The sequence below is a fragment of the Dermacentor albipictus genome, chromosome 1, assembly GCF_038994185.2.
Source record: "Dermacentor albipictus isolate Rhodes 1998 colony chromosome 1, USDA_Dalb.pri_finalv2, whole genome shotgun sequence".
Taxonomy (NCBI): domain Eukaryota; kingdom Metazoa; phylum Arthropoda; class Arachnida; order Ixodida; family Ixodidae; genus Dermacentor; species Dermacentor albipictus.
In genome coordinates this window covers 290269389-290287839 of record NC_091821.1, presented here as the reverse complement: position 1 = coordinate 290287839, position 18451 = coordinate 290269389, and the positions used below count along the sequence as shown (strand labels likewise).

At 47.1% G+C, this 18451-nt stretch overlaps 1 protein-coding gene across 1 annotated transcript; it reads left to right on the top strand.

Annotated features, from left to right (window-relative positions):
- The first annotated feature begins 413 nt into the window (after window positions 1-413).
- Window positions 414-18277, top strand: LOC139057193 (uncharacterized). Its single transcript, XM_070534999.1, has 3 exons — window positions 414-437; window positions 16457-16696; window positions 16954-18277. Exon 3 carries the CDS (start codon window positions 16974-16976, stop codon window positions 17988-17990), a length of 1017 nt encoding a protein of 338 aa, XP_070391100.1. The 5' UTR covers window positions 414-437; window positions 16457-16696; window positions 16954-16973; the 3' UTR covers window positions 17991-18277.
- The last annotated feature ends 174 nt before the right edge of the window (window positions 18278-18451 follow it).

The following is an 18451-nucleotide window of genomic DNA, read 5'->3' as shown; positions in this document are numbered from 1 at the left end:
CCAAAGGTTACACGTTAACTATGTTTGATGGTTATTATGTGTGCACTTACAGATCAAATATAGAGGCACGCGTTGAGCGCCCCTAGCAGAACAAATACAAAATAAAGTATGCGACCGAATTACAGTAGCTCCACTTACGCGCTTATGCTGAAACGAGCCGCGGTTGATTTTTCGCCCACTGTGGTGATCGCTAGAAGTTGAGAGTGTGTGGGGCCTGGTATGGCACGAGCACATCATAAATGGATTTCTCCGCTCTTTCTGCGCATGCGCGAGGACCAGTGGTCGCGAGAGAGAAATGTGGGGACTTTCTGTCCTCGAGATTTCTCTTCGACTAAGTACTACGGAGAAGAAAGTAGTTTGCTTAGTTCGTCCCTAGCCGAGCTGGCAACACAATCGACAGAATGCGTGGCCGGCAAGGCGAAGAAGCCGTGTCCAAGGTAAGTTTGTTGTTTTTTTGTTGCGACGGTAGCATATTAAATTTTTATAGTCGCAGGGGGATACGTTTGGAAGTGAGGTGTCTTCTCATATGACTTTAGTGGCAAAGCATTACATCGTGCCGATGCATTGTTCATTAGTGTCGTTGAGCAAGGTCAGCATACCGCTCACTTCAGGAGATTCGCGGGGACGGAAACAGTTTATGAATTCGACTGCCGTGCCGGCGCGAGTTTGTTGCTTTTTTTGTTGTTGTGTTTTGCGGCGGTTTCATATTATATTCTGATAGTCGCAGGGGGGATACGTTTGGACGTGAGGCGTTTTCTCGGATGACTTTAATGGCAAAGGATTACGTCGCACCGATACATTGTTCATTAGTGTCGTTGAGCATACCACACAGTACAAGGGAATCACGGGAGCCGAAACAGTTTGTGAATTCAACTGCCGTGCCGATGCATTAGTTCTTAATGTAACTTAGCATACAACACACTTGGAGATTCGTGGGAATGGAACATTTTGTACTCTGTGTGTGAAAGTACTAAAAACTTGCGTCGCCATGCAATATGAGCCGTAGATCGTTGTGAGAGCTGAACAGCCACATTGGCAAAACACTATGCCCTGCAGATGGATACGGAACAAATGTATGCTAAAGAAGAATGGTCGACATGCAATTTCATAGAAGTAGACCCTTGTGAAAGCTGTACAGTAACACTGATATTGGCTACGTGGTTTGTGCAATCAGCCAGCTCTTCTAGATTCAGAAAAGACTTAAGACCGGATGAAAATTTCTCAAACTACAAGAAGGCATTCTGATTTGATAGATCATAGTTTGGATGCTTCCAATAGAAACACCTGCACCATTGGAAACTAAGTTGCAGTAAAGGTTGGACTTCAGAAAGTAAATGCGTCAACATTACACCAACGATAAACGCAATTCCACTACATGGATGGCTTGCCTTGTATGAAAACATTGTTTTCACCTTTTGCTCTCCTGCTTGCCACATAAGCATTGCGGATTAAGGCGAAGTCTCACTGTTTAGTGCAATGCGTTTGTCACTGGCTGACCTATCATGTCGCTATCATGTCGTTATCAATCGCTATCAATGTCGTATGATTAGCATTAAAAAGTTCTTCAGCTCCTACTTTGGGACTAATGAGCCGGCTGTGCTTACATAGGTGCGGATCCACCTCCAGAGGGTCATCACTGAATTGCATTTTCTTTTTCTTTTTTTTACAGGTGCGTGGACACCTGCATAAATAGTGTTTTTTGACTTACTGCACATAGGTTACTGGGCTTTCTACCAATCTTTTAAATCCCCCACACAGGCGTACGTTATCCTCTTCATTTAGTAAAGAGGGATAAACATCGACAAAATGATGCAGCTCAAATAGCTTGAACGTGTATGCGTTTTCTATCCGCAGTGACGGACAAGACGGCTCGAGCGTTGCACAATTCCGTTTGCCTAAAGGCAGCTTTGCCGTAAGGCAACAATGTCACACAATCAAGCATGCGCAGTGTATTGCGGCGAAGTATACCAAGAGTAGAAAGCGGCCACTGTCAGAGGATATAGTGTGATATACCTGCGCACCTGCCATCACGTCTCCTGTCGCAGTACAAGCACGGAGACGCCGAAAAAATGTACTGGCATCGCCTTCAGAGCTATTTCGCACGCGGTTGTAGCGATCTGAGCCCTTGTTTCGCCCACATAGAACGCCCCGTATATGAGCTAGACATCCTAACAGCCGGGATTAGTAATACGCGCTCCTTCATTAATTACCCTTGCGCACAAGCACCTCAGAATCGCTGCGAAACTGCTCAACGCAGCCAATATCAGTGTTACTGTACAGCTTTCGAAGGGTCTACTGCTATGAAATTGCATGATGACCATTTTTCTTTAGTATACATTTGTTCCGTATTCATCCGCAGGACGTAGTGTTTTGCCAGTGTGGCTGTACAGCTTCCACAACGATCTAAGACTCAGATTGCATGGCGACGCAAGTTTTAGTACTTTAACATACAGAATACAAAATGCTCCATTCCCACGAATCTCTAAATGTGTTGTATGCTCAGTTACATTAAGAACTAATTCATCGGCACGGCAGTTGAATTCACAAACTGTTTCCGCTCCCGTGATTCCCCTGTGCTGTGTGGTATGCTCAACGACACTAATAAACAATGCATCAGCAAGACGTAATGTTTTGCCATTAAAGTCAACCGAGAAAACGCCTCCCGTCCAAACGTATCCCCCTGCGACTATCAGAATTTAATATGAAACCGCCGCAAAAAACAACAACCAAAAAAGCAACAAACTCGCGCCGGCACGGCAGTCGAATGCATAAACTATTTCCGTTCCCGCGAATCTCCTGAAGTGTGCGGTATGCCGACCTTGCACAACGACACTAATGAACAACGCATCGGCCCAATGCAATGCTTTGCCACTAAAGTCATCCGATAAGACACCTCACTTCCAAACGTATCCCCCTGCGACTATAAAAAATTAATATGCTACCGTGGGAACAAAAATTGGAAGACGCTTAAGCTTCGCCTTCAAGAGTGGAACACGACAGCGTTCCCGTAGACCCGCCAAGGGGTGTAAGACGATGCGCTACCATGGCGCTTCGGCGCAGCGATCACTTACGAGGCGCCCCGCATCGGACTTTGCACCCACCAATCACGCGGTGAGCGTCGAACGTGCGCCTGAGCAAGCGGAATGAACCAAAGAACTCGGTGTCTCGGAGGGGGAAATGGTCTACGCAAGCCAACCGTCGTGATCGGCACGGGCAGCGAGATAGATAGATAGTGATCTAAAGAAACGAAGGACGCTTGATTCTGCAACCCGTGAAGGAGCAAGGCGAAGCGTCGTCAGGGGAGAGGGAGGCGGGCCGCGACGCGCCTCGCACCGGTCCCCGCACCGCCCCAATGCTAAAGGGACTTTACCTAATGCGCGCGTGGCGCGCCACCTGTCGGGGCAGCGCCGTACATTGAGAGAAGGGGGTCTTCTGTGTTTGCCGCAAGATGACTCTGCGTGTGAGGAAAGCGCAGAAGAAATGTAGCGGAAACGTACTTCGCTACGCGTTTAACTGCGACTTCTGTAATTTCATCATCAGCAGCAGCCTAGTTACGCCCACTGCAGGGCAAAGGCCTCTCCCATACTTCTCCAACTACCCCGGTCATGTACTAATTGTGGCCATGTTGTCCCTGCAAACGTCTTAATGTCATCCGCCCACCTCACTTTCTGCCGCCCCCTGCTACGCTTCCCTTCCCTTGGAATCCAGTCCGTAACCCTTAATGACCATCGGTTATCTCCCCTCCTCATTACATGTCCGGCCCATGTCCATTTCTTTTTCTTTATTTCAACTAAGATGTCATTTACCCGCGTTTGTTGCCTCACCCAATCTGCTCTTTTCTTATCCCTTAACGTTACACCGATCATTCTTCTTTCCATAGCTCGTTGCGTCGTCCTCAATTTCAGCAGAACCCTTTTCGTAAGCCTCCAGGTTTCTGCCCCATATGTGAGTAATGGTAACACACAGCTGTTATACACTTTCCTTTTGAGGGATAGTGGCAACCTGCTGTTCATGATCTGAGAATGCCTGCCAAACGCACCCCAGCCCATTCTTATTCTTCTGGTTATTTCAGTCTCATGATCCGGATCCGTGGTCACTACCTGCCCTAAGTAGATGTATTCCCTTACCACTTCCAGTGCCTCGCTACCTATCGTAAACTGCTGTTCTCTTCCTAGACTGTTAAACATTACTTTAGTTTTCTGCAGATTAATCTTCAGACCCACCCTTCTGCTTTGCCTCTCCAGGTCAGTGAGCATGCATTGCAATTGGTCTCCTGAGTTACTAAGCAAGGCAATATCATCAGCGAATCGCAAGTTGCTAAGGTATTCTCCATCAACTTTTATCCCCCATTCTTCCCACTCCAGGTCTCTGAATACCTCCTGTAAACATGCGGTGAATAGCATTGGAGAGATCGTATCTCCCTGTCTGACGCCATTCTTTATTGGGATTTTGTTGCTTTCTTTGTGGAGGACTACGGTGGCTGTCGAGCCGCTATAGATATCTTCCAGTATTTTTACATATGGCTCATCTACACCCTGATTCCGTAATGCCTCCATGACTGCTGAGGTTTCGACTGAATCAAACGCTTTCTCGTAATCAATGAAGGCTATATATGAGGGTTGGTTATATTCTGCACATTTTTCTATCATCTGATTGATAGTGTGAATATGGTCTATTGTTGAGTAGCCTTTACGGAATCCTGCCTGGTCCTTTGGTTGACAGAAGTCTAAGGTGTTCCTGATTCTATTTGCGATTACCTTAGTAAATACTTTGTAGGCGATGGACAGTAAGCTGATCGGTCTTTGGCGTCCCCTTTCTTATGGATTAGGATTATGTTAGCGTTCTTCAAAGATTCCGGTACGCTCGAGGTTATGAGGCATTGCGTATACTGGGTGGCCAGTTTCTTTAGAACAATCTGACCACCATCCTTCAACAAATCTGCTGTTACCTGATCCCCCCCAGCTGCCTTCCCCCTTTGCATAGCTCCTAAGGCTTTCTTTACTTCTTCTGGCGTTACCTGCGGGATTTCGAATTCCTCTAGGCTATTTTAGCTTCCACGATCGTCGTGGGTGCCACTGGTACTATATAAATCTCTGTAGAACTCCTCAGCCACTTGAACTATCTCATCCATATTAGTAACGATACTGCCGGCTTTGTCTCTCAACGCACACATCTGATTCTTGCCTATTCCTAGTTTCTTCTTCACTGTTTATAGGCTTCCTCCGTTCCTGAGAGCCTGTTCAATTCTATCCATATTATAGGTCCTGATGTCCGCTGTCTTACACTTGTTGATTAACTTCGAAAGTTCTGCCAGTTCTATTCTAGCTGTAGGGTTAGAGGCTTTCATACATTGGCGTTTCTTGATCAGATCTTTTGTCTCCTGCGATAGCTTACTGGTTTCCTGTCTAACGGCTTTACCACCGACTTCTATTGCGCACTCCTTAATGATGCCCATGAGATTGTCGTTCATTGCTTCAACACTAAGGTCCTCTTCCTGAGTTAAAGCCGAATACCTGTTCTGTAGCTTGATGCGCAATTCCTCTAGTTTTCCTCTTACCGCTAACTCATTGATTGGCTTCTTGTGTACCAGTTTCTTCCGTTGCCTCCTCAAGTCTAGGCTAATTCGAGTTCTTACCATCCTATGGTCACTGCAGCGTACCTTGCCGAGCACGTCTACATCTTGTATGATGCCAGGGTTCGCGCAGAGTATGAAGTCGCTTTCATTTCTAGTCTCACCATTCGGGCTCCTCCACGTCCACTTTCGACTAACCCGCTTGCGGAAAAAGGTATTCATTATCCGCATATTCTTCTGTTCTGCAAACTCTACTAATAACTCTCCTCTGCTATTCCTAGAGCCTATGCCATATAACCCCACTGACTTGTCTCCAGCCTGCTTCTTGCCTACCCTGGCATTGAAGTCGCCCATCAGTATAGTGTATTTTGTTTTGACTTTACCCATCGCCAATTCCACGTCTTCATAAAAGCTTTCGACTTCCTGGTCATCATGACTGCATGTAGGGGCATAGACCTGTACCACCTTCAATTTGCACCTCTTATTAAGTTTCACAACAAGACCTGCTACCCTCTCGTTAATGCTATAGAATTCCTGTATGTTACCAGCTATTTCCTTATTAATCAGGAATCCGACTCCTAGTTCTCGTCTCTCAGCTAAGCCCCGGTAGCACAGTACGTGCCCGCTTTTTAGCACTGTATATTCTTCTTTTGTCCTCATAACCTCACTGAGCGCTATTATATCCCATTTACTACCCTCTAATTCCTCCAATAACACTGCTAGACTCGCCTCACTAGATAACGTTCTAACGTTAAACGTTGCCAGGTTCAGATTCCAATGGCGGCCTGTCCGGAGCCAGGTATTCTTAGCACCCTCTGCAGCGTCACAGATCTGACCGCCGCCGTGGTCAGTTGCTTCGCGGCTGCTGGGGACTGAGGGCCGGGGTTTGATTGTTGTATTCATATGGGAGGTTGTGGCCAAGTACTGCACCAGGGTGGCCAATCCTGCTCTGGTGAGAGATTGCGTTACCGGTTCTGGTCGCCGGGATCAGGCCGCACTCCAGGCCTGTTTGTGCGATTTTCTCAACACATGGTTTTTTTTGTATTTTCCGGTGGAGAATAGCGCGGCACCGGGATTTGAACCACGGTCCTCTTGCACGGGAGACAGATACTCTACCGTCCCCGCAGTCGATCAATCAATCAACCAGTCTAAAAGACATGATGGACTTTTAAAAATAGCTTTGAAATTTGTCATTAACCTCTTAACTGCTTGGACGAACTCAACTCGTCAATGGCAATAATCCCGTTTTTAAAGCTTTTTGGACAAAGTCAGCATATCTATTTAATTTTTCTTCCCCTACATAGATGGGTGCAGTGCCAGCATTTGAAATCTGTGGTTATTTCACTTTTCTTTTTTCTTGTTTTTCCCCACTGCATGGATGTCAGCACTTTTTCAGCACCTCAAAGGCCGCATTGATTCAGTGTTCGTGTTCAGTTCAGTTTATTGTCCTTAAAGACTCTCGGAAGAGGTATTACACAAGTTCCACGTCATGTACGCATCATTAGCTATATTCAAATGTGTTCTGCAAGGTGGATTGCAGCCATTTCATCAGTGCTCAATGGGTGCGCTTATTGCAGTCTTTGCTTTCTACCACATAGATGGTGACACTTGGACAGTGCTCAAAGATCGCGTTTTAAAAACATGCACTTTTTGCACCTTTTGGCAGATATGGAACGGTGGCATCTGCCACTGACAGTTTGCATGGGAGTATCACAGGCAAAGGAAAGTCACTTGTCGACTCTGACAGTGAAAGAGTGAAAGCAATACATTTTCTTCTATGAAGATTCTTGCTTCGCAGAATTGTTGTTGATTTTGAAACACGGTGAAATAAAGGATTTTCTAACTACTGTTTGTGGTACAAGTAGACATATATTGCATAGTGAAGAGCTAAGTGAGGTAGTCATGAAGCAAATTCATCGTAGAAGCTACAGAAAGGCTTTCGAGGAAGTGTACAATGAAAAAAAAACGAAGAAGAAAAGGGGGGAGGGGGAGTCCCCTCTGGTCAAAATAATCACCCATTTGAAAGGTCAAGCAGTTTAACTACCTATAACAAGTTCTCGAAGGGACAAAACCAGTAAAAAAACACACAAAGGACAAGAGGAGAGGTTCACACCACAACGACTGGACTATCAACTGAGCTTTATTAGAATCGGTGTAGTCCCAGCAAGGCCAGCAGATCATGCACAACCGCATCATCGCTAATCAAAGATCACGAAAAGACAAGAATCGCTTCTATCGTGACCAACCTAGAAATGCAAATTCTTTTTCAAGTAAGCGCACCGAGGTCATACTAACGCAGTTGTCACCTAATAAACTGATGTAGTACGGTACGCTTCCAGGACTTCTCGCTCTTCTTTGCCCTTGCCCCTACCAAGAATCGTTACATAGCTGAACAAAGGATAACAACCACATTCATTGCTATGGCGAGGCAAGTTTGCACCGTTGTCTGACCCCAGGGAGGAGTGGTGCTCACGCAGGCGGTCATTAATACATCGACCGGCTTGGCCTATGTAAAATCTCTCGCATGTGAGAGGGAACTTATAGACAACCCCTGCAGCACATGCCGTAAACTATGCCATGCATGCCTTTTGTCCTTTGTGTTTTTTGACTGGTTTTTTCCTTCAAGTACGTACCAACTGGCCCAGATTTCAACCCTTCAACAAGTTCTCTCTCCGTAATCTTTGCACAAGTGTATACTGAAGTTCCTCCTAAACAATACTGCTAGCTTTCTATCAGGCTTTCATCAAGCAGTTTGCACTGAGAACAAGCAGCTACGCACGGGTGTCTCCGGTAGGATGAACGACTCCGGCTCCAGCGGTGGTAATCCCGTGGAGGTGAGCCCTGGTACAGCAATGTCACCGGGAGTGGACCAGGTCTCGTGGAGAGCTTTGCGGACCCGCTTGGATGGCGAGAGGTTCTCTTTACATGCTCATAATTACCGATATACACAGCAGTATAGCTTTCTACGGCACGTTTGTAAGACGACACCACATTCACTAGAGCCGTTTTTCTCCCTCTTCGAACTATCGAACTCATGGCTGAGTAGTAGCGTCTCTGCCTCACACTCCGGAGACCCTGTTTCGATTCCCACACAGCCGTCTTGCAAGTTGTTTTTATTTAAGAATTGGCTTCCTGGATTTTTCGCTCACGGCCAACGCCGCCGACACCGACGACACCGGCTTTTCTGCGACACGAGCTCCTTAACGCTGTGAGTTAAAATAGCAACAAACTCACCTTGGACACGGCTTCTTCGCCTTGCCGCCCACACATACTGTAGATTGTGTTGCCAGCTCGGCTAAGGACGAACGGAACTAACAACTTTCTTCTCCGTAAACCAACCTAGGCGAAGAGAAATCTCAAGGACCGAAAGTCCCCACATTTCTCTCTCGCGACCACTGCTCCTCGCGCATGCGCAGAATGAGTGGAGAAATCCATTTGTGATGTGCTCGTCTGGTATGGCCAGCAGTTTTCAACGGCGCGACCTTGATGCGGCAAATCTATTTCGATCCCACCGCCGCCACAGTATTTTTCGTCGTCGCGCGCCTTACTGCTGCAAAGCATGCTCCGCCCCAGCCATAGAGTTAGCATAATCAACTCTAGAGGAAAAGCTGGCCCCATAGAGTTTCTCACTATAACATCTAGAGGAAAATCTGGCGCCACCGTCTATGGGAGTTTCTTAAGGTACAGTGTACTAGAATAGGGGCAGTGTTTTCAGACGGCGGGGCGCGCCAAGCACTGCTTTGAAGCCGGGAGCGTACACAGGTCCCGGATGTATACGGCGGCGCTGCAGTCGCACGGGCTGTACGGACGCGTTCTCCGTGTGTTGCGGCCGGTTGAAGCGCGCTTGCTCTGAAGGATTTGGATTGGAAAAACTTTAATAAAAGTCCCACAGGACGCACGTCAGCGCGCAGTGGGCGTCTCCCACGCAGGGACCGACAGGGAATACCTGGCGGCCGCTGCGCGAGCCTGCTGGACGGCCCATTGCTGGTCTTGTAGGAGCGGGCTTCTTAGGGTCTTCTCCTTGCTCTGAAGGACTCTTAAAGAATTTCTCGAGTTTCTGTCTCGTTGGGAGTCACATGCAAAATAATTGCCATTTGTTGGGCGTGTTGGTAAACTGACCTGGAAAGCATATTTAGCGCCAGCGAACAAGCACAGAAGGGAGACACCACAATGCGCTAACTTCAACTTGATTTTCAGAAAATATCCGCCTATTTAACTGTGCCTGGGCTAAATAGGTGGGTGTTTCCTGAAAATCAAGTTGTTGAAGTTAGCGCATTGTGGTGTCGTTCCCCTTCTGTGCTTGTTTGCTGGCGCTAAATATGCTTTCCAATCTAAAAGAACTTTGCGGCTTCTTGAGCCAGTCGACGGCAGATGGGCTCTGTGTGGCATTGTGCAGCACTTTGGCTCTGTTAGAATACTTGGAAGGAGCGGGTTTTAAATACCTATTGACATCTAGACTAAGCCAATATAAGTTGTAGAAATTCTCGTGAGGTAGTCGTGCGGATTCAACGATCACCCAACGCCGTCTCAATTTTTTATTGTCGCGAATTGCCTGTCTTTTTATAACTTGGTGAAGGCAATCCAAACAGGGAACGCAGTGGTCAGTAAAGATTTGGTATCGCTGCTTCACTCACCTGATGATTCTGACAAGGAAGGGGACGTTGCGTGAATTGATGAGTTAGTTGAAGCTGGGAATCGAACGCTGGTAAAGCAGGGCTAAACAGTACTCCGGCAGAGCACCGGGCTTATGTGGAGAAAAGGAGCGATGACCGCCTCATCAATTATATATGGCAGGGTATGCCACGCCAAAATTTTTTACTCGCAACAAATGTGAGGACTGCCGCGCTCTTCTTTTGCAGAACTCTAGTGCCAGTAGCATAGTCCCAAAATTCACAAATTTGTGACAGGGCAGAATTGCTGTATCCCTCCAAGTTGCTTTTTGAAGCACTTAAGTAACTTGAGGGAATGTATCTGCAACCTTCTTCGGCAAATAGGAGCTTTGCAGCGACATCATAGTTGATGTCATGATTCTAGTGAAAGCTTTATATTTAATTGGCTATCCCACAGACTGCAAATTACATGCTGATGATTTCACATCTGCAGTTGTGCGTTTTTATGTCCTAGCAAGGCTGCGCTTTTATGTTAAAGGTCTCAATCAGTGAAGAGAAGCACGATGAAGAAAGAAATTGCACGTTAAATTTGGCTGGTGCAACAAAAAGCTCAACTCAACAAACAAAAACTCAACAAAAATGTACAACTTCTTCTGGTGCATTCAAAAAGCTAATTTTGTTAATATAATTAAGAAATGAAAAAAAAATTATGGGGTTTTACGTGCCAAAACCACTTTCTGATTATGAGGCACGCCGTAGTGGAGGACTCCGGAAATTTCGACGGCCTGGGGTTCTTTAACGTGCACCTAAATCTAAGTACACGGGTGTTTTCGCATTTCGCCCCCATCGAAATGCGGCCGCCGTGGCCGGGATTCGATCCCGCGACCTTGTGCTCAGCAGCCTAACACCATAGCCACTGAGCAACCACGGCGGGTAAGAAATGAATTAAGGAATTCATTTGCGCATATTAATTCAGCAGTAGGTCTCCACTGTTTGGGATGGAATGTACTCGCACTGTTTTTCTGTGTTTTGGCATACTGTGTGTAGTTTTGCAGAGATCCCTTTTACTTGGCGTCTTTCCTGCTTGTTTTATTCCTTTCATAGAATTGTAGGATGTCGGTGAGTCTCATACTCGCACATGAGCCTGACGTTCGAGAGCACTTCATGATGTAAATAAAAAAAAATTCATAAATAAACTGTGCAAATGTAGTTGCGGGGGGTTCGCGAAACAGAATGAAAGAACGAGGGACAAATGTTTATCGCGAAAGAAGGTAAATGCCAAGCAGGTAAGCTCTTTGGCTTTGGGCTATGTACAGGCTCGTCCACTCTTAGGGTGAACACGGCTCACCGTGGCCGCGCTCCGCGGGGCGCCAGTGCGTCCGGAGCGGCGGCGCATCGAAGCGAAGCGGCGCAGGCGCCCACGGACCTCGGGGAGGCGCTTCGCGTCGTCTGCTACAGCGCTGGAGCGCGCCGCTCTGGCTTTGCTGTAAAGTACGCTTCGCTAGACCCAGGTGACTGAGCGACCAAGGCGGCGCGGCGGGAAGGCGCACTTCACTTAAGAAGGCTGTTGGCGCACTCGTTTCCAGCCACACAACAACAACAAATGCCTTTATTTCCATAAACGTACAATTTATGGGGGATTTAAGGAAAAAGTTGCTCGCAGCAACTTGACGGGCCTTAAACCCGGTCTGAGGGCAGCAGCAGAAGGCACAGGCACTGATTTAGAACCGACAAAACAATACATAAGCGAAAAAAAAAAGACAATGACAACTTGGCTTAGACAGTATGCCAGCAAACAGAAGTGCAATGAAAAAAAAAAAACGTTACAAATCATGAAAACTACGCGAATCCACAGTGTACAGTATTGTACAAAAGAAGCAGCAATAGAACAAGGTAATCATTTTAGGAAAGAATAAGACATGATTTGACAAAGGCTAATATCAAATTGAGATGTGTGACGACAGTCTACTTCAGAAAACAGTCACAAACAACCCATTAAATCGTCTTCAAAATGTCACTGAAATGCTCATATAAATGCGATACAGGACAGGAGGTGACATCTATGTTATTACATTTAAGCGTGTTTAATAGGCGTGGTAAGCGGTGGTACAACATTTGAAGAGAATAGTTAGTGCGAGGGTGCGGCACATACCAGTGTTCAGGTGACCGTGTGCTGTATTCTGTTCTGTTTCTAGTTAGCTGTGCTAACGATGTGATGTATGGCTGGCTTTGTTTTGCTTCTTTAAGGAGCATTTTCTTTTTTCTTTTGTTTCTTTTACTGGAGCATTTTCCAGCTAGTTCGGTCTACAGCTTGTGAACAGCCTGCTTAATCAATATACATTAACAGAAACAAGCTTATCGCCACATAAATCACTTAGCATGTTTTTAATAAGTGATGAGGGTAAAATTACATCTCATTTCTTCGCGATCTTTATTAGGCTGCGGCGTAGAGGCGACGCTTGATAGTCGTGTCAGAGACGTCACCCAGCCAGAGGCTGTTCTTAATTTCCCGAGCGATAAAGGTCGGGTTTGCAGCAGCCGCCGCAACAATGGTCATGTATTCAGCTTCAGTGGTTGCTCTTTGCCGGGCTTTACGGGGAGCATCCGCAATTCTTCCATCCTTCTTGTAAGCCTGGACTATTCGATTCACAATTTTCTGTGGCCTTTTTGTCATCTACAATATAACGCATTGAGAATAGTTTTGTAGGCACAGATCTACAATGCGTCGTCTTTCTTTTTCCGGTACCCGCGACATGGCTAGTCTCCGAAAGTGCACCGAGGAAATGAAATTATCCTGCACTGTTACAGAGTTTTTGTCGCCGAAGTGCCATGACAACCAACAACCGAACAAAATGCAATTCATCATGCATTTAATGCGTTTAATGAAAACATCTCTGGTGTCTTTCGATTTGACGAGTCATCCCAGAATATTTAACTCGTGAGCGGCCAGTCATCCAGTTGAGCAGCCGTTGGCTGCCCCGCATCTTCATATTAAGCTAAGATTGGGTAGCATGACCTAAGCAAAACAAAAAAAGGGGGGGGGGGGGCTCGGCGGTAGATCCGGCTGACGCCCATGGTCAGTTAAAAAGTAGACTGGCCCGAACATAGCAATCTGGCTTGGGCCGGGCTTGGCTTTTACAAATGTCGAGCCCGTTGGCCGACCACCGGCATGCTGTCGGCAGACGACACCGGGCCGGCCTCATGACCGCCGGTTTAATTATCGTGGCCACGTTCGTCCAGCACACGGACCGGCCACTTCCCCACGACGGCAACAGCATCGCTTGTTCAAGGCAAGGGTTCCTGTGCCGTATTCATATTTGGGTTTTACCCACTCAGCCTCGCCACCCCCCTAACCCCTAAAAAAAGAGAAATCAATTCCTCCTTTTCTCCAAATTTATCCGATGCCCCCCTATATGGCGTAACGCAGAGGCCATGTGCCGCTTCGGGACGCATACCGCACAATTATATGCTAGTGAGAATATACATACGACCTATTCCGAGGAAGTACTGAAATGAAATACAAGCGAGTAACGACTTAATTACCCGGCAACACGTAACTTAAGCTTGAAAACAGACATGTAGATTATAGATTTTCCACTTCAATTACGCGGTCGGGCAAGGCCTGACTGTCCCAACGTGGGAGCGGCCCGCAGCGCGCTGAGTCGCGTACCTCAGGACCTTATTAAAGTTTTGCATCCATTCATCCATCCATTCAATTACCTATTCAAAACGGACAGAAAGGGCATTCGCATGCGGCGTGCATCGACTCCAAGGAGAAAAAAACAAACAACCAAATAAACGACGGCGCCACATGTTTCACTCCACCTAATCAATGTAATCAAATAACTGACCGACGATTCCTCTAAATAAGAATGCGACTTCTCACCTCAGGTAGCCGTCAAAGGACCGGCACCGCTTCGGCGATTTCAACCAATCTGTGACAACAAAAATATGATGTAGAAAGATGAAAAGGGGGAGTAAAACTGCCACCAAATCAATTGCTATGCAGGGGAGAGCCCTTTCCAACATCGCGTAAAGCGCTCCATGCACCCCTACCAGCGACATTAACGCGTCAATAAGAAAGTCGCGAAGTAGTGGATGCCACTTCTTAGTTGCTGTCGAAGTAATATTATTGCCCTCCCTAACGGTAAAATCGATGGCAAACATGATGATGCATGATTGAACAATCGTTCTCTACCTTTCTGTGGAATTTATTGCGGGTTTCGGTCGCTTTTTTAGGTCAATTAAGCAAATTCGTTCTAGCATCAAGACATGCGCGAAATGGCGTGCTAGGCTCATCACATGATGACTCCAACGAAGAAGAGCGCGCCTAATAGGTTTCTGGGTATGCACTACACCAAGTGCTGTGAGAGTAAAATGAAATGGCACCAGCCTAATAAAGATCGCGAAGAAATGACATGTAATTTTACCCTCATCGCTTATTAAAAACATGCGAAGTGATTTATGTGGCGATAAGCTTGTTTCTGTTAATGTATATTGATTAAGCAGGCTGTTCACAAGCTGTAGACCGAACTAGCTGGAAAATGCTCCAGTAAGTGAAGTGCGCCTTCCCGCCACGCCGCCTCGGTCGCTCAGTCACCTGGGTCTAGCGAAGCGTACTTTACAGCAAAGCCAGAGCGACGCGCTCCACCGCTGTAGCAGACGACGCGAAGCGCCTCCCCGAGGTCCGTGCGCGCCTGCGCCGCTTCGCTTCGATGCGCCGCCGCTCCGGACGCACTGGCGCCCCGCGGAGCGCGGCCACGGTGAGCCGTGTTCACCCTAAGAGTGGACGAGCCTGTACATGCATATTGTTTTGCCTTCTCTTCTACAACAGCGGCTGATGAACCATATAAGCGCTTGACGTTGGGTCGCGGATGCCGCGGCCGCTTTTTTATGAATGCGAACCGCAAAAGAAAATGTGGGCGCCTGGAATGTGAGTTGGTTATAATCAATTCGATCTCCTTTACTACGGCGTTATTTCCAGCTGAGTTTTCCGTCCGAATAATTTCTGGTTACGTGGCAGCGTGGCTGAAAACAAATTTAATGGCTTTACGCCACTATACTTCGGTGTCCGCCAAACCTTTGCTGTCAGGTTAAAAAATCCGTCTAATGGGCGTTGAGATGCGCTAGGAGTGCACATATAATTCATCTATTATATGAGCTGAGTTTCGGGGATGCATTTTAACATCCGCCGAGCATTTGCACGTCTATTTGACTGCGACAGAAATGATTATCACAATATCAACATGCAGCCTGCGAGCGCGATCGCATGCCATCTACATGAAGCGCCTCAGCGGCGAGCGCTTCCTGAACACACTGCCCCTATTCGAGTACACTGCACTTAAGGGTCGCTGTGCCGTCATGTGAATGACGGTATATGTTACAGTGTATAGGGGCAGTACTGCCTCATCCCTGCGCCGCGTCGCCGTGGCGCACTCAGCGTCGACTGCTCTGGCGCTGCCGCCTGCTTCTCCCGAAAACTTCCCCTCGATTCGTGTGCTCTGTTGGATCGTGTCGACTGCAAGTCCAGCCGGCGTTTTCAGCAGTACCCTCTGTGCTTGCTCTGTGCTCGATGCTTCACTCAATGTGCACTGTGAGTGAGTTTGGCAAGCCGCTGTCAAAATTACTACTTTGCACCCGGTTGCAGAACTAGCTACAGTCGCGTGAAAGATGCACTAAAGGCGTCTTTTTTCACCGTTCCACTCGATGAAGAACAGCGAAAGGAATGGGAGAGGAACTTCCACCGTGCAGATAAGACACTGGATGCATCTTGCGCCGTCTGTGAGTTGCACTTCGAACCGCGATTCACAATTAGGGACTTCGTGCACCTTATACATGGCTTGCATTGACGTCACGGCTAGGAACCCTGGGATACTATTCCGCCATGCTGGTGCAGTCGCAGCGCAGTTGATGCGGTTGATGCGTGTGCGGTAGTTCGTCGATGCGTCGCAATGGTTATCTGCGCAGTTGTTGGATGCTCCAACCGCACTTGTTGGGCGAAATCAACGAATACAAACTGTTTTCGTCTTCCAAAGATCATCGGACATCAAGGTGACCGTACGAGAGAGTTATCCGCGAAGCGACGGGGTCTGTGGCTGGCTCGGATAAAACGCGCCGACCTCAACACTGAAAGGACCGGCATACGTGTTTGTGACGCGCACTTCGTAAAAGGTAAGCCCGCCGCATATGCACAATGCTACTTTAGCTGCAGGGTGTACATACAAGCACAGAGGAATGGCTGATTTTTTAACGAAAATTTTTGTTGTTGTCGTAGGCAGACCATCAAAACTGTGGCAGGAGGCGGACCCGGACTGGGCCCCTACGCTTTTGCTCGGCTACAGCGCAAAACGTGGAGATCCCGGACGCCACGCTCGCGCGGCAAAACGGAGGAACCAGGCGCGTGCAGCCCAAGCACGGCATGCAGCGGAGGCGACGAACCCGGACGACCTTACCGCTTCTCAGTTGCCCGCGCCGCGTACGGACGACGAAGTCGGCGTAGAAGACGGTGAAAAAGGTGAGCGTCTTTGTTGCGCGTTTGGAGCAGAGACAAAAAATGATAGAGAGGGGGGGGGGGGCTGACGCTTTTGACGCTTTTTTTTTCAGTAAAGTGGGGTAGCCCAGATGTTACTCTCCTGTGTGTGTGTGTTTTTTTTTTGCCAGCCCATATCGTGTGCCCTCCTGCAACTCCCCCTCCCCCATTCACACTCCGTGTTCATTTTTGTTTGCAGCACATGATGAACTGCATAATAAAATGAATTTTGTATGTTGCAGGGATTGTAGTCCAGACGGACATGACAATGGGCGACCTCGAAGCATTGGAGAAGGAGTGTGTGTCACTCAATGAGCGTCTCTACGCTGCAAGGAATGAAAACAAGCTTCTGGAACTGACAGAAGACGCCCTCAAATGTAGCGACAGAAAGGTTGCATATTACACTGGCATGGCAAATTTCACAATCCTTTATGCACTGTTTGGTGTCATCGAGAGATTTGTGTCACACAATGCGAAAAACAGTTTGCCAAAGTTCCAGGAATTCCTGCTCTTCATCATGAAGTTGAAGCTAAATTTGCAGATTACTGACCTCGCTTTCAGGTTTAATGTGTCAGATGCCACAGTGTCACGCATATTTGACAAATGGCTGCATGCTGCGTACTGCCGTCTAAAGTCTCAAATTGTGTGGCCACAACGCAGTGCTCTGCAACGCACAATGCCACAAGCATTTTACGATTCTTTTGGAAAAAATGTTGCAGTCATAATTGACTGTTTTGAGATAAAGATAGAGAGACCATCTTCGTTTCTGCCCAGAAGTGAAACATGGTCCCAGTACAAAGGTAGTAACACGGCAAAATATTTAATTGGCATTGCACCACAAGGTATTGTCAACTTCATTTCTGAAGGCTGGGGAGGACGCACTAGCGACAGGCACATAACTGAGCACTGTGGTCTTTTAGACAACTTACTTCCAGGTGACGTAGTGCTTGCAGACCGAGGGTTCAATGTGTCTGAAAGTGTTGGGTTTTACTGCGCTAAACTTCATGTACCAGCGTACACTAAGGGGAAGAAGCAACTTTCCGCAGCAGACGTTCTGAGCACTAGGAAACTAGCAAATGTAAGGATACACGTTGAGAGGGTGATCGGGCTAATCAGAAATAAGTATGTTATCCTGAAGGCCACGCTGCCCATTGACTATGTTGTTGGCAGACCTGGAGACAATTTGACACCTCTTGACAAGATTGTTACGGTTTGTTGCGCCCTTTCCAATCTATGCCCTTCAATAGTTGCATCACTAAGAGAGTGTAACGGTGACTAGGTCTGTCTCTCGGTTGCGCAAAGATGATGAAAGTTACGGGTCCGAATCCCTCTGAGAAACTTTTCTTTACTTGAATATGTTGCCTTAAAGAGTGGATTCGAATAAGTGTGTTGTGCTAGCCATTAAAATAGCTCCAGAGTTATGCAGAACATTGTTTCACTGTGGTTGTTCTTAAAATTGCATTGTTCCTCTGTAAAATTGCACTCTTCCCATGGCAAAGATGAAATGGTTAACCCGAGACAGTAAAGTTGCAAGATTCACATTGTTCCTTTTTTAAATATTTTGTCTCTCTGTGCCTTACATGTACCATGCTTTGTGCCCTGTATTGGTTATACACCTTCTGCAGGTACTAATCTGCATCACTGTGCATAATGCAAAATTTTAAGATGCGAACATTTCAATTTAGTGAGTGTGGTGGATGAAAACCAATTAAAATGTTTTTACAAGTTGAATCTTGAATA

Excerpts from the sequence above, each read along its gene's own strand:
- LOC139057193 (XM_070534999.1), top strand. The coding sequence starts at position 16,974 with ATGACAATGGGCGACCTCGAAGCATTGGAGAAGGAGTGTGTGTCACTC.